At 54.9% G+C, this 22,530-nt stretch overlaps 1 protein-coding gene across 1 annotated transcript; it reads left to right on the top strand.

The window, feature by feature from the left end:
• Positions 1-6,864: 6,864 nt before the first annotated feature.
• TREH (trehalase) lies at positions 6,865-22,523 on the top strand (the record flags this gene model as incomplete). Its single annotated transcript, XM_081099494.1, has 15 exons — positions 6,865-6,953; positions 17,665-17,765; positions 17,884-18,028; positions 18,109-18,196; positions 19,191-19,291; positions 19,408-19,500; positions 19,626-19,742; positions 19,844-19,966; positions 20,210-20,259; positions 20,348-20,542; positions 20,946-21,163; positions 21,388-21,499; positions 21,665-21,777; positions 22,034-22,087; positions 22,312-22,523. The coding sequence occupies 15 exons, from the start codon at positions 6,865-6,867 to the stop codon at positions 22,450-22,452; spliced, it is 1,740 nt and encodes a 579-aa protein (XP_080955620.1). The 3' UTR covers positions 22,453-22,523.
• Between the last annotated feature and the right edge of the window lie 7 nt (positions 22,524-22,530).

The raw sequence follows: 22,530 nt of genomic DNA, 5'->3' as shown, positions 1-22,530 counted from the left end.
TTTTAGTTTTTTGAGGAAACTCTATACTGTTCTCCACAGTGGCTGCACCAGTCTGCATTCCCACCAGCAGTGCAGAGGGGTTCCCTTTTCTCCACATCCTCTCCAACACTGTTGTTTGTTGATTTGTTGATGATAGCCGTTCTGACAGATGTGAGATGGTACCGCATTGTCATTTTGATTTGCATCTCTCGTATAATTAGTGACTTTGAGCATGTTTTCATATGTCTTTCGGCCTTCTGTATGTCCTCTTTTGAAAGGTGTCTATTTAGGTCCGTTGCCCATTTTTTGATTGGATTGTTTATCTTCCTTTTGTTAAGTTGCATGAGTTCCCTGTAAATGTTGGAGATTAAACCCTTACCGGAGATATCATTGGCAAATATGTTCTCCCATGCAGTGGGCTTTCTTTTAAATCTTTGATAATCTTTTAGCAATATTTTTTCTGATGTATCTCTTGAGACTAGTGAAACAATAAAAAAATAAACAAATGAGATGACATCAAACTAAAAAGGTTTTCCACAGCAAAAGAAACCATCAACAAAATGAAAAGACAACCTACTGAATGGGAGAAAATAAGGGTGCCCCCCAAAATGTATACACACTTAACAACTGATAATTCAGTTTTGAAAATGAAATGCATTTTAATAACATTGCCTTTATAATTATTCAGAGTGTGTATATATATTTGGGGGGGGGGGCGCTATAAGTTTTCTCTCTTTACCGCGATCAGCACGGCTAGAGAGCAGATGAGTCCTAGTAGGGGCGATGTGGGATTGAGAAAAAGAAAGAGACAGACACAGACAGCAGGGAAAGCTGGGACCAGGAGGGACACTGTTCTCAGATGGAGAGACAGTGGCCCAGAGCTAGTGTAGCGTGTTTATTATAAACAGCATGATACCAGGAAGTTTTACTAGAGTTTCAGACAAAAGGAATTATGTGAAATCATGCTTAGAGATCAAGCTGCAATTCTTCATTCTTGTGGCTTCTTTGTAATTGTCACTCCTGGCTAAGTCTGGATAATTGTGTCCATTCCTGGCGCCTGGCTGAACTTAGATAATGACACCCACCCCCTGCCGCCTAAGCTAAGGGTCAGGCTGACAACACACCTGCCTCTGGCAAGGTATGTTTCCAGGACATGCCGATACCACTGGACTCAGCTGACAATCAACTCATGTGCCTTCCCAGGTGCCCTCTACAGGGTGCACCTTATATTTTCCAATGAGACATCTGATAAGGGGTTAATATCCAAAAATTATAAATAATTCATATAACTCGTGCTCGCTTCGGCTGCATGTATACTAAAATTGGAACGATACAGAGAAGATTAGCATGGCCCCTGCGCAAGGGTGACACGCAAATTCGTGAAGCATTCCGTGGTTTTTTAAAAAATTAAATAAATAAATAATAATTCATACAACTCAACACCATAAAAACAAACACTCAAATTTTAAAATGAGCAGAGGACCTGAATAGACACTTCTCCAAAGAGAACATACCGGTGGTCAGTAGACACATGAAAAGATGTTTGATGTCACTGCTTAGCAGAGAGATGCAAATTAAAGCCACAATGAGATGTCACTTCACATCAATACATCAACAAGTGTGGTGAGGATGTGGAGGGAAAAAACCCTTGTGCACTGTTGGTGGGAATGCTGATTGGTGCAGCCACTATGGAAAACAGTATGGCAGTTCCTCAAAAAAATTAAATGTGGAACTGCTTTCTGGCCCAGCAATTCCACTTCTGGGTATATATTTGAAGAAACCTAGAGCACTACTTTGAAAAAATATATGCACCCCTATGTTCATTGCAGCATTATTTACATTAGCCAAGATATGAAAGCAACCCAAGGGCCCATCAGCAGAAGAGTGGATAAAAAAGCAGTGGCACATATATACAATGGAATATTACTCAGCCATAAAAAAAGAATGAAATCTTAGCATTTGTGACAACATGGATGGACCTTGAGGACTTTGTGCTAAGTGAAATAAGCCAGTCGGAGAAGGATAAATACCATGTGATTTCACTTATATGTGGAATCTAAAGAACAAAATATACTAACAAACAATATAGAAACAGACTCGTAGACACAGAGCACAGACTGGTGGTTGCCAGAGGGGAAAGGGATTAGGGATGGGATAAATAAGGTAAAGAGATTAAGAAGTTTAAAAAAAAGTACAAATTGGTAATTACAAAGTAGTCCTGGGGATATAAAATATAGCATAGGGAATATAGTCAATAATATTTCAATAATATTGTAATAATTCTGTATGGTGCCAAGTGGATACTGGAAATATTGGGGTACCCTTTTTAAAGTATATGATTGTCTAATCACTATGCTATATACCTGAAACTAATACAAAATAATTTTGAATGCAAACTGTAATTGAAAATTTTAAAAACAAAAATAAATAAACTCCAGCCCTAGCCGGTTTGACTCAGTGGATAGAACGTTGGCCTGCAGACTAAATGGTCCTGGGTTTGATTCCAGTCAAGGGCACATGCCAGGGTTACAGGTTCTATCATTGATGTTTCTATCTCTCTCTCCCTCTACCTTCCTCTCTGAAATCAATAAAAATATATTTTAAAATAATAATAATAAATGAATAAACTCCACACACACACAAAAACCCATAAATCTCCTAACAAAAAAAAATTCCATTTGATGAATATATTAATGTGCCAACTTATCTAGACCGAGGTACCCTGGTATTTAGTCAAAGATTATTCTAGAATCTAGATGTTTCTGCAAAGGTATTATTTGTTTATTTATTTTCATTTTAATCCTCACTGAAGGATATGTTTTTCATTGATTTCAGAGAGAGAGGAAGGGAGAGGTAGAGAGAGAGAAACATCAGTGTGAGAACAAAACATTGATCAGTTGACAGCACACTAACCACTGAACAGCACTGGCCAGGGCTATGAAGGTATTTTTAGATGAGATTAACTTTTAAACCGATAGGCCTGAGTCAATTGCTCTCCGCAGTGTGAGGGGCCTCATTCCATTATTTGAAGGCCTTAGAAGAGAAGACCAACCTCGTCAGGGGCAGAGGGGGTTCTGCCAGCAATGGCCCATTGGCTACAACGCAGCTCCTCCTGGCCTCTGGCCTGTGGGCCTGTCCTGCAGATTTTGGACTTGTAAGCAAACTCCTTAAAGTTGGTCTCCTCTCTCTCTCTCTCTCTCTCTCTCTCTCTCTCTCTCTTTCTCTCTCTCTCTCCACACACACACACACACACACACACACACACACTATATTATTTCAATTTATCTGCAAACCGGAAAACCATAATACAGTCTAAGACCAATGGCTTTGTTGGCAAACTCTACCATACATTTAAAGAAGAATGAACACCAATCCTTCTCAAACTCTTCCAAAAGTACAAGAGGAAAAAACAGTTTCTAACTAATTCTATGAGACCAGCATTACCTAATGCCTAAGCCAGATAAAGACATCACAAGAAAAAAACATTACAGCCGAATCTCCTTCATGCATATGATGTGAAAATCCTCAACTAAACACCAGCAAACCTAATCCAACAGCATGTAAAAAAGAGTCTGTACCATGCCAGGGAGATTTATCCCAAGAATGCAAGGTTGGCTCAATTTAAAAACATTAATCAACTAAATATACCCTATTAATAGGACAATGAAGAAAAACCCCACAGGATTATTAATTGATGCAGAAAAGGCATTAGACCAAGTCCAATACCATTGCATAATAAAAACATTTTAAAAAGTAGGAATAGAAGGGAACTTCCTTGGAACAATATAGGGCATTTATTAAAAACCCATATCTAGCACCATACTCAATGACGAAGGACTGAAGGCTTTCCCCCTAAAATCAAGAGCAAGACAAGGATGTCTACATCACCACCGCCATTCAGCGCTGTGCCGCAAGTTCCAGCAGAGCAACGGGCAAGGAAAAGAACCAGAAGACACTCACATTGGAAAGGCAGAATACGTCTGTTCACAGATGACATGATTCTATAGATAGGAAATCCTAAAGGAGCCCCAGGAAAAGCAACCAGATCTAATAAACAGATTCAGCAAAGCTGTAGTACAAGATCAACACAGAAATCATTTGAGTTTCTATGCAATCAGAACAGTCTAAAAAGAAAATTTTTTAAGCAATTTCATTTTACAATAGCATATAAAACAATAAGATAGCCAGGAATAGATTTATTCAAAAAGATGGAAGACTTGTACACTGAACTCTACAAAACATTGCTGGAGAAACGAAAGCAGATCACAATAGAGGGGAAGACTCCTAAAGTCCCTGGGTAAGAGGCTAACTATTGTTAGGGGGACACTAATATCTACAGCGATCTACAGATTCAACACAATCCCTCTCAAAACTCCAACAGCCTTTTTTGCAGAAATGAAAATGGCTGTCGCCTAACCCCTGTGGGAATGTGAGGTGCCCGAAGTAGCGAAAACCGTCTTTCACAGGAAGTGGGTCCTGGCCGGCAGGCTCAGGTGGCCCGTCGTCCTGTCCTGCGCGGGGGAAGGCCGCTGGTTGGACGCCTGGTCGGGCACATGCCCAGGTGGTTCAGTCCCTGGCTGATGTTTCTCTCTCATCCATGTTCTTTCTCTCTCAAATCAAATGTTTAAAGAATGTTAAGAACGCCCGGCGGCGTGGCTCAGCGGCTGAGCTTCGAGCTATGGACCAGGAGGTCAGGGTTCGATCCCCGGTCAGGGCACAGGCCCGGGTTGTGGGCTCCATCCCCAGTGTGGGGTGTGCAGGAGGCAGCTGATGAATGATTCTCTCTCATCATTGATATCTCTCTCTCTCTCCCTCTCCCTTCCTCTCTGAAATCAATAAAAATATATTTTTAAAAATATATAAGAACAAAGTCTGAGAACTCACACTTCCCAATTTCAAAACTTACTACAAATTTTAAATGGGTAAAAAACTCAAATAAACATTTCTCCAAAGAAAATAGACAAACAGCCAATAAGCAACACAAAAGATGCTCAACATCATTAATATTAGGGAAATGCACATCAAAACCACAATGAGACATCACTTCCTACCCATTAGGATGCCTATTATTTAAAAAAATAACCATAGCCCTAGCCAGGTTGGCTCAGTGGACAGAGTGTTGGCCTCAGACCAAAGGATCTCAGGTTCAATTCCAATCAAGGGCACGTACCTTGGCTGCAGGCTCCTCCCCGGGCAGGGCCCTGGCCGGGCACGTGCAGGAGGCAGCTGATGTGTTTCTCTCACATGGATGTTCCTCTCTATCTTTCCCTTTCTCTAAAAATCAATAGAAAAATATCTTCGGGTGAGGATTAAAAAAAACCAAACAGTAAAACACAAATACATGCACAGAAAAGAGCAAGTGGGGGAGAATGAGACTGGAGCCTGTGCACTGCTGGGAGAATGTAAGATGCTGCAGTGGCTGTGGAGCACTGTCTGGCGGCTCCTCAAACATTAAACATTGAATGGCCACAGGACCCAGCAATCCTGCGTCGAGGCACATACTCAAAGTAACTGAACGCGGGTCTCTAAGATCGTTTACACCCATGTTCATAGCAGCAGGATCCACAACAACTAAAAGGTGAAGGCAACCCAGGGTCCAGCGACAGCTGGAGGGAGATGTGCATGCAATGGAATAGTCTTTGCTCTGCTGAGTGAAATAAGCCGGACACAAGGGACAAACACTGTATGATGCCACTTCCATGACATACGTAGAACAGGCAAATGTGTCGAGACCTGAAGCAGAATAATGGCTTCCAAGGGCGGTGGAGAGAGGGGTGGGGAGTTAGTTAATGCTTAATAGTTACAGCGTGTTTGTGTGGGATCATTAAAAACGTTTGGAAACTGAAGGACTTGTATGCACGCACACGAGCATAACCAATGGACACAAGACACTGGGGGCATGGGAGGCTGGGGGGGGTCAGGGGGAGAAAAAAAGAGGAGACATATATAACACTCTGTAATACTTTAAGCAATAAAACAATTTTTAAAAAATAAAAAACGTTTGGAAATAGGTGATGGTGATAATTGCACAACATTGTGAATGAGGCATGAATTGAATTGTGCACTTACGGTAAAAACGGTGAGCCTTGACCAGTGTTGCCCAATGGTTAGAGTGTCTGCCAGGCACCAAAGAGTCAAGGGTTCGATTATGGTCAAGGGCACGTACCTGGGTTGCAGGTTAGATCCCTGTCCTGGTTGGAGCTCATGTAGGAGGCAATCAATCGATGTTTCTATCTCTTCTCTCTCCCGCACTCCCTTCCACGCTTTCTAAAAACCAATGGAAAAGATACACTTGGGTGTGAGTATTAACGACAACAAAAAGGTTAAAATGGCAAATTTTGTGTTACATGTACTTAAACCACAATAAAAATTTCCAAAAGGGACGGAAGGAAGTGCTGAGCATCTGGGGGCAGGTGGCAGGAAGGAGGAGGCTCGCTTCAGTGGAGGTGGCTGGGGCCCATGCTGCCCAGGCCCGGCAAGCGACATGCTGGACAGCGAGCCCGGGACGTCAAGGACAGACCACAGACAGGCACAGAGGCGGGCATCGGGCAGTCGCTGCGCAGGTGGCGGTGGCTGGCAGAGTGCCCCCTCCCCACCCGTCTCCTTTCCGGCCCAAGTCATCGACCCGGTCCGGCTGCAGCCCCTCCTGGGCCCGCACACCCTCTGCCCCTGACGCTGAGGCCTGAGCTTCCCGAGGCGACTCTAATCCGCTGCCTCAGCAAACAGCTCACAGCCTCTCTGCCGGCCCCGCCCGGGCACCGCTGCCTCCTTGGCTGCCCCTCCGGTGGCCACGCCTCAGACGTGGACTTTGCTGCCTTGGCAGGTGGGCCTGGCAGTGCCCCAGTGGCAGCAGCTGCCTGAGCTCGCCCACTGGCTGCAGCCACCATGCCCGAGAGCGCCTGCCAGCTGTTCCTGCTGCTGCTGCTGGGCCTGGGTGTGGGGTCCCAGGAGGCACTGCCCCCGCCCTGTGAGAGGTAGGAGTGGGACCTGCCCCCCCCCAGAGGTAGGAGTGGGACCTGCCCCCCCAGAGGTAGGAGTGGGACCTGCCCCCCCCAGAGGTAGGAGTGGGACCTGCCCCCCCCCAGAGGTAGGAGTGGGACCTGCCCCCCCCCAGAGGTAGGAGTGGGACCTGCCCCCCCCCCAGAGGTAGGAGTGGGACCTGCCCACCCCAGAGGTAGGAGTGGGACCTGCCCCGCCCCAGAGGTAGGAGTGGGACCTGCCCCCCCCAGAGGTAGGAGTGGGACCTGCCCCCCCCGTGAGAGGTAGGAGTGGGACCTGCCCCCCCCAGAGGTAGGAGTGGGACCTGCCCCCCCCAGAGGTAGGAGTGGGACCTACCCCCCCCCAGAGGTAGGAGTGGGACCTGCCCCCCCCAGAGGTAGGAGTGGGACCTACCCCCCCCCAGAGGTAGGAGTGGGACCTGCCCCCCCAGAGGTAGGAGTGGGACCTGCCCCTCCCAGAGGTAGGAGTGGGACCTGTCCCCCCCCAGAGGTAGGAGTGGGACCTGCCCCCCACCCAGAGGTAGGAGTGGGACCTGCCCCTTCCCGAGGTAGGAGTGGGACCTGCCCCCCCCCCGTGAGAGGTAGGAGTGGGACCTACCCCCCCCCAGAGGTAGGAGTGGGACCTGCCCCCCCCAGAGGTAGGAGTGGGACCTACCCCCCCCCAGAGGTAGGAGTGGGACCTGCCCCCCCCCAGAGGTAGGAGTGGGACCTGCCCCCCCAGAGGTAGGAGTGGGACCTGCCCCCCCCCAGAGGTAGGAGTGGGACCTGCCCCCCCCAGAGGTAGGAGTGGGACCTGCCCCCCCCCAGAGGTAGGAGTGGGACCTACCCCCCCCAGAGGTAGGAGTGGGACCTGCCCCCCCCAGAGGTAGGAGTGGGACCTGCCCCCCCCCCCAGGGGTAGGAGTGGGACCTGCCCACCCCAGAGGTAGGAGTGGGACCTGCCCCCCCCCAGAGGTAGGAGTGGGACCTGCCCCCCCCAGAGGTAGGAGTGGGACCTGCCCCCCCAGAGGTAGGAGTGGGACCTGCCCCTCCCAGAGGTAGGAGTGGGACCTGTCCCCCCCCAGAGGTAGGAGTGGGACCTGCCCCCCCCCAGAGGCAGGAGTGGGACCTGCCCCCCCAGAGGTAGGAGTGGGACCTGCCCCCCCAGAGGTAGGAGTGGGACCTGCCCCTCCCAGAGGTAGGAGTGGGACCTGTCCCCCCCAGAGGTAGGAGTGGGACCTGCCCCCCCCCAGAGGTAGGAGTGGGACCTGCCCCCCCAGAGGTAGGAGTGGGACCTGCCCCCCCAGAGGTAGGAGTGGGACCTGCCCCCCCCCAGAGGTAGGAGTGGGACCTACCCCCCCAGAGGTAGGAGTGGGACCTGCTCCCCTCCCCTCCCCCACCCCCCCCAGAGGTAGGAGTGGGACCTGCCCCCCCCCAGAGGTAGGAGTGGGACCTACCCCCCCAGAGGTAGGAGTGGGACCTGCTCCCCTCCCCTCCCCCACCCCCCCCAGAGGTAGGAGTGGGACCTACCCCCCCCCAGAGGTAGGAGTGGAACCTGCCCCCCCCCCATGGGAGGTAGGCGTGGGGATGGCGCTGGGGCTGGTGGGGGAGGCTGAGGGTCAAGGGTTGGGGTGGGATGGGCTCAGGCCTGAGGGCAGGGCAGGAGAGGAGATGGCTTCCTTGTGGAGCAGGCTGTGCTGGGCATGGCCCCAGTGTGGGGAGGTCACCTCTGCGCCCGTCCAAGCCTCCTCCCCACCCTCCCTCCAAGCTGCTCCTTGAACCGCACAGGGCTGTCCTCAGGAATGTTCTAGAAAGTGTTCTGCCTAACTTCCCAGGCCTGGATGTGGGAGGGGGGCGTCAGAGACAGCTCCTGGGTTTGACCTCTGACCCCTATGACAAAGGACAAGTTAAACCTTCCGGGGGCCATGGCTTCCACCTGCAACTCCTGGGGGTGAGCGGCCCTGTCCGCCTCCCCAGCCCGCAGGTCGCTCCCGTCGGACAAGGTTAGCTGAGCTCTCACTCGCCCTGGGGCTGCTCGGTGAGCAAGAAAAACGAGCCCCACCTCCCCAGCCAGGAAAGGAGTAGCAGGGAACGGTGCTAGAAGCACAATTAAAAGCAACAGGAAGTCAGGGAGCCGCTCGTGGGGGCGGGAGGAGAGCGCTGCAGGCAGGAGGGGCGTCTGAGGCTGATGCAGAGAATCTGCAGGAGCCACCGGGTGGCTCTGGGAGGAGACAGCCCAGGCCTGGAGATGCAGCTCACGCTGAGGCCGCTGCTCAGGGACCGGGAAGAGGCCTGGGCGGCTGGGCACCCGTGGGAATCGCGGGAGGTGATGGGGCTCCGGGGAGGGGCCGGGGCTGGGGCCTCCGTGGTAGGACCAGGAAGGCGAGCAGTGGTCCAGTACGGGATCTACTTGGAAGGTTGAGCTGATCGGACTTGCTGATGATTGACTGTGGCTCAGTGGTTGAGTGTGGGGGTCACGGTTTGATTCCCAGTCAGGGCACAGGCCCGGGGTGTGGGCTTGATCCCCAGTGTGGGGCCTGCAGGAGGCAGTCAATTAATGATTGTCTCTCATCATCGATGGTTCTATCTCTCCCTCCCTCTCCCTTCCTCTTGGAAATCAATACAAATATATATAGATATATATTTTTTAATACAAATAGATTTTTTAAAAATATATTGATGAGAGGGTCCAGTCCCTTAGGTGCGCCCCCTGCTGGGCACGCAGGGCCTTCTGCCTGTGAGTGGGCAGATGGTCAGAGCGTGGAGAAGCGTCTTGGACTCCGTGACGCAAGACCCCCGTGCACTGTGGTGACCACGGCCACCCTGAAAGGGGCGACAGTCCGACGGAAAGGGTGCGGGATGCAGGAGCTGATGAGGTTAAGGTGGAAGTGCAGACGGAAGCTGGAGTGTTTAAGCAGGCTCTGTTGCCCTCGCTGGTGTGGCTCAGTGGAGAGAGTGTCGGCCTGTGGACTGAAGGGTCCCAGGTTCGATTCCGGTCAAGGGCACATACCTGGGTTGCGGGCTTGATCTCCAGGGAGGGCATGCAGGAGACAGTCGCTCACCATTGATGTTTCTCTCTCTCTCTCCCTCTCCCTTCCTCTCTGAAATCAACAAAAATATATTTTAAAAAATTAAAAAGTAAAACAAGTGCCATAAAGTAAAAGGCTGACAGATCTGCTGTCAGGCAATGTTCACTGGACACCACGGTGATAACCTAATGCTGCCAGAGTCCACACAGACAGCCTCTGGGCGCACAGGGCACAGGCTGGCACGGAGCAGACACCTGGGGCACCTCCCCACCTGGCTGCTGAGACTTTGGACTAGAGAATGGCTACTGGAGAGGCCGTGGCTAGCCTGCTATCAGACAAGGAAGCCACTCCTGCGACTGAAAGACATAAGGTCACCTTGAAACCTGAAATGCCCATAATACCTCGGGCGACCTGCTCCATAGGGAGGGGCCGGAAGAGACCGGAATGAGATGCATGGTCGTGTGGGGCGAGCTCCTAGGGGGTGGGAGCATCGCGGTCCCTTCAGCAGCAGGTGCTCTTCCCCTGGCCTGACTGTGGAACCACCAGGAGCTGCCGGATCCCACTGCCCTTCACTTGAATAGTGTGCCCTCTCCCAGCTCTCAGCGGGCTGGCAGAGCCGCTGGCTGTGGACACAGTGGCCAGGGGAGCCGCGAACTGCTGGCTGTGACGGCAGTGGCCAGGGGAGCCGGGAGCCGCTGGCTGTGGACGCAGTGGCCAGGGGAGCCGGGAGCCACTGGCTGTGGACGCAGTGGCCAGGGGAGCCGCGAACTGCTGGCTGTGGACGCAGTGGCCAGGGGAGCCGCTGGCTGTGGACGGCAGTGGCCAGGGGAGCCGGGAGCCACTGGCTGTGGACGCAGTGGCCAGGGGAGCCGGGAGCCGCTGGCTGTGGACGCAGTGGCCAGGGGAGCCGCTGGCTGTGGACGCAGTGGCCAGGGGAGCCGGGAGCCACTGGCTGTGGACGCAGTGGCCAGGGGAGCCGCTGGCTGTGGACGGCAGTGGCCAGGGGAGCCGGGAGCCGCTGGCTGTGGACGCAGTGGCCAGGGGAGCCGCTGGCTGTGGACGCAGTGGCCAGGGGAGCCGGGAGCCACTGGCTGTGGACGCAGTGGCCAGGGGAGCCGCTGGCTGTGGACGGCAGTGGCCAGGGGAGCCGGGAGCCGCTGGCTGTGGACGGCAGTGGCCAGGGGAGCCGGGAGCCGCTGGCTGTGGACGCAGTGGCCAGGGGAGCCGGGAGCCGCTGGCTGTGGACGGCAGTGGCCAGGGGAGCCGGGAGCCGCTGACTGTGGACGCAGTGGCCAGGGGAGCCGCTGGCTGTGGACGGCAGTGGCCAGGGGAGCCGGGAGCCGCTGGCTGTGGATGGCAGTGGCCAGGGGAGCCGGGAGCCGCTGGCTGTGGACGGCAGTGGCCAGGGGAGCCGGGAGCCGCTGGCTGTGGACGGCAGTGGCCAGGGGAGCCGGGAGCCGCTGACTGTGGACGCAGTGGCCAGGGGAGCCGCTGGCTGTGGACGGCAGTGGCCAGGGGAGCCGGGAGCCGCTGGCTGTGGATGGCAGTGGCCAGGGGAGCCGGGAGCCGCTGGCTGTGGACGGCAGTGGCCAGGGGAGCAGCGAGCTCACTGCTTGCGAGGCTGCCATGCTGATTAAAGATGATAAAACCCAATCTGCTTAGGGAGCTGAGTGACATCCTGGTGGCCACTGTGTTGGGTTTGACTGACCTTAGTCAGTGGCTATGGCCTGGCCACAGGGTCTGGCAGAAGGTCAATGGAAACTTGGTCTATAAAAGCAACGCCCCATGTGGCACAGTCCCATGGAACCGTCATGGGGACCTGAGGGCTGCACTAAAGCAGAAGACATGGATGGCCATCAGAAGAGCCCCTCCCTTCATCAGCAGGTACCTGTGTCCTCGTGTGAGATGGCCACTTGGGTTCCTAAACCAATGGGCACTGGGAGGCTGCAGCAATGCAGCGATGGCTGGATCTAGAAGATTCCACGTGCACTCGCTGAAGCACCAAATGCTAACAAGAATGGTCTGTCTGCCAACAAGAGGGCCGCCTGCAGACGCTGTGGGCAGACTCCTGGGGGAAGGAATGCGTGCAGCCGGCACCGGACTGAGGTGGGAGACTCAGAAGCCACCAACGGGCCCGACAGGAACGCCTCCTCCGGACTGGCCTCAGATGTCCGGTGGTAGATGCAAATGCTCAAACTATTCTATAAGGACCAGAACAAGAGATAGTGCAACGATTTGGACCCCAGAGTTACATTTCTTCAGACCAAGGAACACACCTTCATTCTCCGCACAATGATCTGATAGACATTTGGAATGAGCAACTAAAACAAAGGTTGTCTTTAGCAGGGAGCATGTAGGTCTCAAGGACTGGCTCACCACCTTCGCCAGTGAGTCACACCCGGCACGGGGGGTCACGGGAGGGCCCTAACTAAATAGATGCCTCTGCTTAGTTAACCGAGGGAACCTGGGACACGGAGTGGAGAGGGTGTGGGCATAACTCCGCCAGCCTTCCCGTGGGAGGAAGAGGATGGTATAACTGCGCTTTTTTCTTTCTTCCCACATCCCTTCCGCTTTACTTTTCCTCCCTGACGTACTTTTCCTACTGAGTGTGGGACTCCAGCAACGCGCCAACACTCCTGACTCCTTCCCATGCAATACGGTAAACACTGACCAGCATTGTCGGTTAAATTATTTTTCAATTACAGTTGACATACAATATTATATTCGTTTGAGGTGTACAAGCCAGTGATGAGACATTACATAACTTAGTATGTGATCACCCCAATAAATCTATTACCCATCTGACACCATACATAGCTTTTAGAATATTATTGACTATATTCCCTATGTTGTACTTTAACATCCCCATGACTATTCTGTAACTACAAATTTGTACTTCTTAATCTCTCCACCTTTTTCACCCATTCACCCTCCAACCCCCCTCCCATCTGGCAGCTGTCAAAATGTTCTCTGTATCTATGAATCTGTTTCTGTTCTGCTTGCCCATTTATTTTGCTTTTCAATCTATTTTTTTGAGTGTATTGCTACCACAGCTTTTTTTGTTTCCATTTTCATGAAATCTCTCTCCGTCCCTTTACTTTCAATGTGTGTGTGCCTTTTCATCTGACGTGGGTCCCTTGTAGACAGCATATGTAGGGTCATATTTTACTGTCCATTCAGCTATCCTACGTCTTTTGACTGGAGCATTTAATCCATTTGCATTTAAAGTAATTATTGATAGATATTTATTTATTGCCACTTTATTATTCATATTTTTTATCTCCCTTATTCTTCTTTTTAATGAAGACCCTTTAACATTTTTTGTAATACTGGTTCAGTGGTGATGAGCTCCTTTAGCCTGTCCTGGTCTGGGAAGTTATTTATCTGTCTTTCATCTCTAAATGATAGCTTTGCTGGGTAGAGTAATCTTGGTTTTACTGGGTAGAAAGTCTTATTTTTCATAACTGAATATTTCTTGCCAATTCCTTCTGGCCTGCAAAGTTTGTGTTGAGAAATCAGCTGACAGTTTATAAAAAATATATTTATATGCATTTCAGAGAGGAAGGGAGAGGGCGAGAGAGATAGAAACATCAATGATGAGAAAGAATCACTGACCGGCTGCCTCCTGCACGCCCTACATCAGGGATCGAGCCTGAAACCCAGGCATATGCCCTGACTGGAAATCAAATGTGACCTCCTGGTTCATAGGTTGATGATCAACCATTGAGCCACACCAGCTGGGCCTAGCTGACAGTTTTATGGGAGCTCCCCTTTAGGTAGCTAACTGCTTTTCTCTTGCTGCTTTTATGATTCTCTCTTTAATTTTTTAAAGATTCTCTCTTTGTTTTTAACTTTAATTATGATGCGTGTTGGTGTGGGCCTCTTTGGGTTTATCTTGTTTGAGATTCTCTGCACTTCCTGGACTTGTGTGTCAATTTACTTCACCAGGTTATGGAACCTTTCTGTCATTATGTCTGTCATTATTTCAAGATCTTGCTCTCTCGCTTCTCCTCTGGCCCCCCATGATGTGAATGTTGGTACACTTGAAGTTGTCCCAGAGGCTTCTTACACTCTCTTCATTTTCTAATTCTTTTTTTCTTTTTGCTCTTGTAATTGGTAAATTATTTGTTATTTCAGTTAGTGTGTGCTTAATTTCTGAATGATCCTTTTTCATATCTTTGATGTTCTAATTTCCTTGAAATTCTCACTAAGCCCTGACGCTCTCATTAAGATCCTTGAGCACCTTTAATAACCATTGTTTTGAACTCTGTATCTAGTAGTTTGTTTGCTTCCATTTCATTTAGGGGTTTTTTTCTGGAGATTTCTTCTTTTTTTCATTTGTGACATGTTTCTTTGTCTCCACATTTTAACTGCTTCTCTGTGTTTGTTTCTATGTGTTAGGTAGAGCTGCTATGTGTCCTGGAGTTGGTAGAGTGGCCTTGTGTAGTAGGTGTCCTGTAGGCCCAGTGGCTCAGCCTCCCCTGTCACCTAAGCTGGGCACTCTAGGTGCACCCTGTGTGGGCTGTGTACACTGTTTTGCTGTAGTCGACCCTTGATTGCTGTTGGGGTCACTGGGAGGAACTGACCCCCAGGCCAATTAGCTGTGAGGACCAGCTTTGACTATAGTGGAAGAGCTGCTGTGCAGGAGACACCCTTCGGGGGGCTGCCTCCCTGCTTCAATGAGGATTTGCTGTTCCCTGAGTCTGCCCCTGGAGCGTGTCACTTATGGATGTGTGAAGTTGTGATCTTGTGTGATCTGAAGTTGTCCACTGGGTGCATGGGCTCAGGGCCCCCACTGGAGGTGTGAAGTCAGCCACTGGCTCTGGGGCCACCTGTCAGAAGCTACAGAGCGATCTGCAGATGGCTGCTACTTGTGTTGGGCTTGGAAGTGCCCAGGAGAGGCCAAGCTGTGAAGGAAGGCAGGCTGCTACTAGTGCTGGGTCCCCGGGCGCCTCTTATTGAGAGGAATGGGGCATGCTAATGCCAGCTGCTGCTAGTTTGAGAGATTTTAGGAAAGTCTAAAGCCTGAGCCAGGACAGGCCATTTCTATGGAAACGCCACTGCAAACAGCTTGGGTGGGGCTGAAAATTGAGTGGAGTCAGGGAAATCAGCAGGACGGATCAAACATTGTGAGCCAGGCTGGTGGAAACTCAGATATGGCTACTAGTCAGCTCTATGACAGGAGAGGTCTCAGTGTAAGAACAATGACCCCTGCAAGCACCCCCATCTGGGAGAAAGCTGTCCCTGAGTTCTTGCTCTGATGCCAGACAATCCAGTTCCTCCTCATATGTCCCTGGACCCCCTCTCCCTCCCCAAGCCACTGCCCTAGTGCTGGAGCTAAGAAGGCGAGAGCGCGAGTCCAATTAAGTCTGTGCACGGGCCCTTTAAGAAGAACAGTCTGGGTCTCCAGTAGCCTCCGTGTCACTCAGTCACAATTCCTGCTGGTTTTTACAGCCCAGAGGTACAGGGACTTCTCTTCCCAGCTCTGGAAACCTGTGCTGAGGGGTCTGGTGTGGGGCTAGGACTCCTTGCACCTCATGGGAGACCTTACAGTCTACATATCCCTCCGGACTAAAAAGCCGCCACAGATGGGTGTTGGACCAGCCCATCTGCACCTCCACCTCTCCTGTTAGTCTCCGTGTGAGTTCTTCTTTACTTCTCTAGTTAGGAGACTTCCATCCAGCCCGATTTCAGGCGGTTCTGAATGACGGTTGTTTTGGATTTTGATGTGGTTGTGGGAGGCAGCAAGTACCAGTGTTTACCTGTCTTGGTTCTGACTCCTGGCTGGTTCTTCTGTTTTCTAGTTCCATGTTTATGTTTCCTATTTCTTTGTTGAAGCTCTCACTAGGTCCCTCTACTGTTACCCTACATTCATTGAACATTTTTTAAACCAGTGTTTTGAACTCTGCATCTGGTAGATTGTCTCCATTTTGTTTAGTTCTGTTTCTGGAGATTTCTTCTGTTCTTTCATTTGGGACATGCTTCTTTACCTCCTCATTTTGGCTGCCTCCCTGTGTATGTTCCTATGGGTTAGGTGGAGCTGCTACGTCTCCTGGGCTTGGTAGAGTTTGCTTAGTAGTTGGTGTCCTATAGAGTCCAGTGGAGCAATCTCCCTGTTCACCCCAGCTGGGACCTTCAGCTGGGACCCCCATGTTAGCTGTGTACACCCTCCTGTTGTAGTTGAGCCTTGACTGCTGTTGGCATGTCAATGGGAGAAATTTACCCTCAGCTGTGCAGGGCCCACACCACTGAGCAGGATTTACTTCAGTCCTCTGGTGCCTGCTGAGTCTGCCTCTCGAGCGTGTCCCTTGTGGAGGAGGCTGGGTAGTGTTTTGACATGGTCTGAAGCTATCCCAGTGCACTGGCTCTGGGGCCTCCTGGAAGGTGCAAGCCAAGAAAGGTCGACCACTATCTGTGTCCCAGGGCCACCTGGCATGAGCTATAAAGAAACCTGCAGATGGCTGCTACTTGTGTTGGTCTTGGAGGTGCCCAAGAGAGGCCAAGCTGCCAACCAAAGTCGGCTGCTGCTAGTGCTGGGCCTGGGGCCACTTAGTGAGAGGGATGGGGCATGCTTAGGCTAGATGCTGCTTGTTTGAGAGGTTTTAGGAAAGGCAAAGCATGAGCGAAGACAGGCTATTTGTATGGAAGAGTCACTAGAAACGGCTTGGATTGGGCCCAAAAGCTGGGTGGGCAGGGACTCAGAGAATCCCAGGGTGTGGCTAACAGTGTGAGCCAGGATGATGGAGACTCAGATGTGATGCCTACCTGCCAGCTTTGGGAGGGCTCAGAGAAGAAACACTGGCCTCTGCCAGCACTTCTGTCTGCGAGAAAGCTGCCCTTCCAGCTCTCACCCTAATGCCAGACAACTCAGTTCCTCCCCATATGTCTCTGGTGCCCCAGTGCTGGGACTCAGAGCAAGTAAGCCCATGTTCTGGCCCTTTAAAAGGAGTGCCTGGGACTCCAGCAGCCTTTCGTCTCACTCAGCCACCCCCTGAGCTGGTTTCACAGCCAGACGTCATGGGGACTTCTCTTCCTGACAATGGGACCCTGGGCTGTGGGTCCTGCTGTGGAGCTGGAACTCCTAGCTCCTCGGGGGGATCGTCCCAGTTCCGATAGCCCTCTTTATCTTTATTGGTTTAACTATGTTTTTATTGATTTCAGAGAGGAAGGGAGAGGGAGAGAGGTAGAAACAGCAATGATAGCCCTGGCCAGTTTGGCTCAGTGGATAGAGCATCGGCCTGCGGACTGGAAGGTCCCAGATTTCATTCCAGTCAAGGGCACATGCCTGGGTTGCAGGCTTAGTCCCCAGTGGGGGCGTGCAGGAGGCAGCCAATCAATGATTCTCTCTCATCATTGATGTTTCTCTCTCTCTCTCCCTCTCCCTTCCTCTCTGAAATCAATAAAAATATATTTTTAAAAAGTGCTAATCTTTCATCCACCAAGGGCTCTACTGTTCCAAATCAACAACCACTGTGGGCTCAGGAAATGGTTTGTCCTTCGCTGCACAAAGACCCTCCTACTTCTCTTAGCCTGTCTGTCACCAGCACCCGCGAAGCCCTTCCACACCTGTGCTCAGGCGCACACAGCCCGTGTCCGTGGGGGACTGTGCCCAGAGCTATCTGGCCTTTCTTCTCCCCAGATGACGTGGCCTGACCCGCCCCTCCCTGACTCTCTCTGCAGCCAGATTTACTGCCACGGGGAGCTCCTGCACCAAGTGCAGATGGCCAAGCTCTACCCGGACGACAAGCAGTTCGTGGACATGCCGCTGTCCTCCGCTCCAGGTAAGGCGCCCGGGGCCCCACCTGCTCCTGAATTTCCCACCGAAGACAGCAGGAGCCAGACCTTCCATCAGGGAGGGGGTCACGGGTCCCACGAATCCCCCCTGTGTCTCCGCCCCAGACCAAGTCCTGCAGCACTTCCGCACGCTGGCCAGCGCCCACAATAACAGCGTCCCCAGGCCGCAGCTGCAGGCCTTCCTCCAAGAGCACTTCCAGGCCGCAGGGCAGGAGCTGCAGCCCTGGGTCCCCGAGGACTGGAAAGACAGGTAGAACCCGGACGGACGAGGAGCAGAGAGGGCCCTCCGGCGGGGCTGCCCCTGACCCCTGCCGGCCCCTGTCTTTCCAGCCCCCGATTCCTAGAGAAGGTCGCGGACTCCAAGCTGCGCTCCTGGGCCAGGCAGCTGCACCAGCTCTGGAAGAAGCTGGGAAAGAAGGTATCAGGGCCCAGAGCCCAGCTGGGAGGCCGCCCGCCCCAGAGCCCAGATCCGGATGCAGTCCCCGAGAACACAGCCTCCAGGCCCGGGTCCCAGAACAGCGGTGTTCTAGAGCGATTAGAATTGTATAACGAATCTCTGAGAGGGGTCAGGGGGACATGTCCTTCTAACCCCTGACCTCTCTCTGAAGTCCCCCGCCGCCTCCAGGCACACCCAGCCCGCCCCGCCCTCCCAGGCTGCCCAGTCCTGCCTCTAACCCACGGGGTGGCTATTCCCTCTCCTGCCGGACTCTTCCGGAGGCCCTCAGGCCACGTAGCTGCTGCCCTGCGATTGGCACAGCCTGTTGGCACTTTCTCTCCTTTGTCTGAGGCTCAGAGAGGGCAGTGATTGGCCCAAAATGCACAGCACCTAGCCCAGGCCCTGGCACCCACAGGCAGAGGGGGGCTCTGGGCTCCTTCGTTGGCGTGTGCTGCTCCCTCAGCCGGCACCCACGGGAGCTGAGCCTCAAGCACTGCTCCCCTCGAAACCCCGCCCCCTAAAACCACGCTCACATGCAGAACTAGCAGGGAAGAAGCAGCGCCAATGCCTGACAGACACCAGCAGGCCCCACCGGGTCCCACTTGCTCCTCGGCCACGCCCATGCACACCCACCCACTGGGGAGAGGTCATGGCCAGAGAATGGGGGGCCCTGAGTCTCTGGGCCTGGCTTGGTGGTGGGAGCAGAGACTCGGGGGGGGGGGGGCGGCGAAGGAGCCGGAGGAGACAGGCCGCCACCTGGGTCCTAAGAGTGGCCGCTGCTTGGCGAGCATGTGCTGGTGCCAGGCACATGGTTGGCTCCTCCACCCCACCAAGCACAGCAGGGACCCCAGGCCGCCCGTGGGGCAGACCAGGCTCCCGGCAGCCAGGCCTGGGCAGAGGCCCCAGCAGCTCCTGCAGCCCAGGCCCTGGGGCAGGGGTGGGGTCCAGGCTCCCTGCGCCCTCTCTCCTGCTCCAGGTGAGGCCAGAGGTCCTCCGCCAGCCCGAGCGCTTCTCTCTGATCTACTCGCAACACCCCTTCATCGTGCCCGGCGGGCGCTTCCGTGAGTTCTACTACTGGTGAGTGCGGGGGGGGGGGGCGGGGGGCGGGGGGGGAGCCCCGAGCCGGGGGTCCTGAGCGTTCAGGGCGGCAGCGGGTGAGGTCTGGTTGGGATGACGGAGCCGTCCCTCCCCAGGGACTCCTACTGGGTGATGGAGGGGCTGCTCCTGTCGGAGATGGCGGGGACGGTGCGGGGCATGCTGCAGAACTTCCTGGACCTGGTGCAGACGTAAGGGGGCCGCCCTGCAGGCGGGGGCGGGAGGACCAGCAGCGCCGGGCGCTGGAGCTGGGTGTGCCCTGGCTCTGGTGGTCGGTCGGTCGGGCAGGAGCAGTCAGCAACCTCCTCCTTGGCAGCTACGGGCATGTTCCCAATGGGGCCCGCGTGTACTACCTGCAGCGCAGCCAGCCGCCGCTCCTGACGCTCATGATGGCCCGCTATGTGGCTCACACCAACGACACCGCCTTCCTCCGGTGGGCACCCCCTCAGGCTGCCCGCGGGCTCCCGTCCCCGAGGCCTCCCCAGGGGGGGTGGGAGGTGCGCCCAGCCTGAGGGGTGCCTGGCTCTGCACCAGGGACAACATCGGGACCCTGGCCTTGGAGTTGGACTTCTGGGCTGAGAAGAGGAATGTCTCTGTGAGCTTGGGGGGGAGGAACTACGTCCTGAGTCGCTACCACGTCCCTTACGGGGGACCCAGGTGAGGCCCTGCGGGAAGGTCTCTCCACCCCCCGCCCCCCATGCCTTCACTCCTGTGCGAGTGTCATCAGGCCCCTGGCAGGAGGGCAGGTGGCTCGGGCTCCCCTCTCAGATGGGGAGACTGGTCGCTGTGGGCCATCAGGGCTGTGGGCCCAGGTCCACTGAGTCACCAGGGCTCAGCCCCCAGCTTGGGCACCAAGGGCTCAGAGCCGCCCGTGCCAGGCTGCCCACTCTCCTCTCACAGACCAGAGTCCTACAGCAAGGACGCAGAGCTGGCGGGCATGGTGCCCGAAGGTGAGCGGCGGAGGGAGGACTGGGGGCTGGGGGCTGGGGGCCTGCCGCTGGGTCAGGCCCATCCTCTGTCCTCTGTCCCCCCTCACAGGGGCCCGGGAGGCTCTGTGGGCTGAGCTCAAGGCGGGGGGCGAGTCTGGCTGGGACTTCTCTTCACGCTGGCTCATCGGGAGCCAGGACCCCAGCTCGCTCAGCAGCATCCGGACCAGCAAGCTGGTGCCTGTGGACCTCAACGCCTTCCTGTGCCAGGCGGAGGGGCTGATGAGCAGCTTCCACGCCAGCCTGGGTGAGGGGCTGGGCGGGAGGAGCGGGAAGGAGGACTTGGGTGAAGGGCCTCCCGCTTTGCAGCCCGATGGTACCTGCCCCCTCGTGCAGCCCGGCGGGAGTGCACAGGGGCCTACGCGCATCTCCACTCCCCCATTTTCTCACGGGGCAGGTCGTGCCTAGTCCTCACCTCCAAACCCCTCCCCTCTCCCCGCGGCGGCCCTTCGAGCCAGTGCCCTTCGGAGGGTGAGCCCGGGACAGGGCCGCGCAGGCCGGGAGTTCTAGGGCCCCTTTGCTCAGGGAATTCGGGTCCTGGAGCCTGAGGTGGGGCGGGCTCCAGGTGGGCATGGCCTCTTGGCCCCTGAGGGTCACAGCAGGAGGCCAAGGGCAGGCCCGTTACTCCATCTAAATCACGTGTCCCCCAGGGAATGAGGCTGAAGCCACAAAGTACAGAAACCTGCAGGCCCGGCGCCTGGCCGCCCTGGAGGCCGTCCTGTGGGACCAGGAGAAAGGGGCCTGGTTTGACTATGACCTCGAACATGGAAAGAAGAACCACGAGTTTTACCCGTCCAACCTGGCTCCTCTCTGGGCCGGCTGCTTCTCTGACCCCTCCATGGCGGACCAGGCCCTCCAGTACCTGGAGGTGAGGGGGCCGGGCAGCGCTGGCTCAGGACCCAGCAGGGAGCTCTGGCCAGTGGCCGCCACGCCCTCCTGGGTCTCAGCTGCGGGTCCCACTGCGGCCACCAGGGGGCAGCTGTGAGCCCAGACGGGAAGGCCCAGGAGAGGAACCTCTGCTTTAGGGGGGCCCCGCCTCCTGGCTCCCCGCCAGCCCCACCCGCAGTCACAGTGCCTTCTGGAACCTTCCAGGACAGCCAGGTCCTTACCTACCAGCACGGAGTCCCGACCTCGCTCCGGAAGTCGGACCAGCAGTGGGACTACCCCAACGCCTGGGCTCCCCTGCAGGACCTGGTCATCCGAGGTAGGAGCAGGGATGGGCGTGTCCCAGGGTCCTCTCTCTCCAGCCGCAGGCGCGGTCAGAGCCAGTGGCCCCCGGTCCCAGGAAGGAGGGCACAGGCCGGCCCTGTCCCCCTCTGCGCCCCTGGGATGGGCTCTGCATCCTCAGGCCCTCCTCGGGGTGTCCTAGGTCTGGCCAGGTCTCCTTCACCCCGGACCCAGGAGGTGGCCTTCCAGCTGGCGCAGAATTGGATCCAAACCAACTTCCGTGTCTACTCCCAGACGTCAGCCATGTACGAGAAGGTGAGCTGGCCCTGCGCCGCCCCTCAGGCTCTGCAAACCCCAGGCCCCGGCCCCTTGGCGGCCCCCAGTGGCCATTCCCGGGCACTGCCGGGGTGGGAGACTCAGGTGAGCTGGCCCTGAGTCAGACCCGCCAGTGCGCCTCCCGTGGTGAGAGGGGGAATTGTCTGGCTCTGCAAACCCCAGGCCCAGTGGCGGCCCCCAGTGGCTACTCCTGGGCACTGCAGTCGTGAGGGACAGCTTGTCCTCTTGCCCCCAGTATGACATCAGCAGTGGTGGACAGCCAGGTGGCGGAGGGGAGTATGAAGTCCAGGTGAGTGGGCCCACACCCTACAGGGAATGACGGGGCTCTGCTCTCCCCACAACTGACCTTGACCTTCCACTCTAGGCCTGTTCTCCCATGGGGGAGGGTCCCCAGGGAGGAGCCTGGCACCCCTGGGCTAGACCTTCGGGGTTTAGGTCAGGGGACCCCACACCTGCGTGGAAGGACGTAGGGGCCTTCCCCCGAGGCCTCGCCACTGGCCACCCTCTCTCCAGGAGGGGTTCGGCTGGACCAATGGCGTGGCCTTGATGCTCCTGGACCACTATGGCGACCGGCTGAGCTCTGCGGCCCAGGCAGCTTTCCTGGAGCCCCTGTGCCTCGCAGCTGCCCTTCTGCTCGGCCTCCTGCTGCGGTGACGGCCCTGCCCCGTCGGCCTCAGCTCCTCCTGCGGCTCTAGCTCCCGCCTCATTAAACGTGTGCAGGCGTCCCTGCCT

Source organism: Myotis nattereri, assembly GCF_964212035.1.
Source record: "Myotis nattereri genome assembly, chromosome: 9".
NCBI classification, from domain to species: domain Eukaryota; kingdom Metazoa; phylum Chordata; class Mammalia; order Chiroptera; family Vespertilionidae; genus Myotis; species Myotis nattereri.
This window is presented reverse-complemented; position numbering and strand designations above follow the sequence as displayed.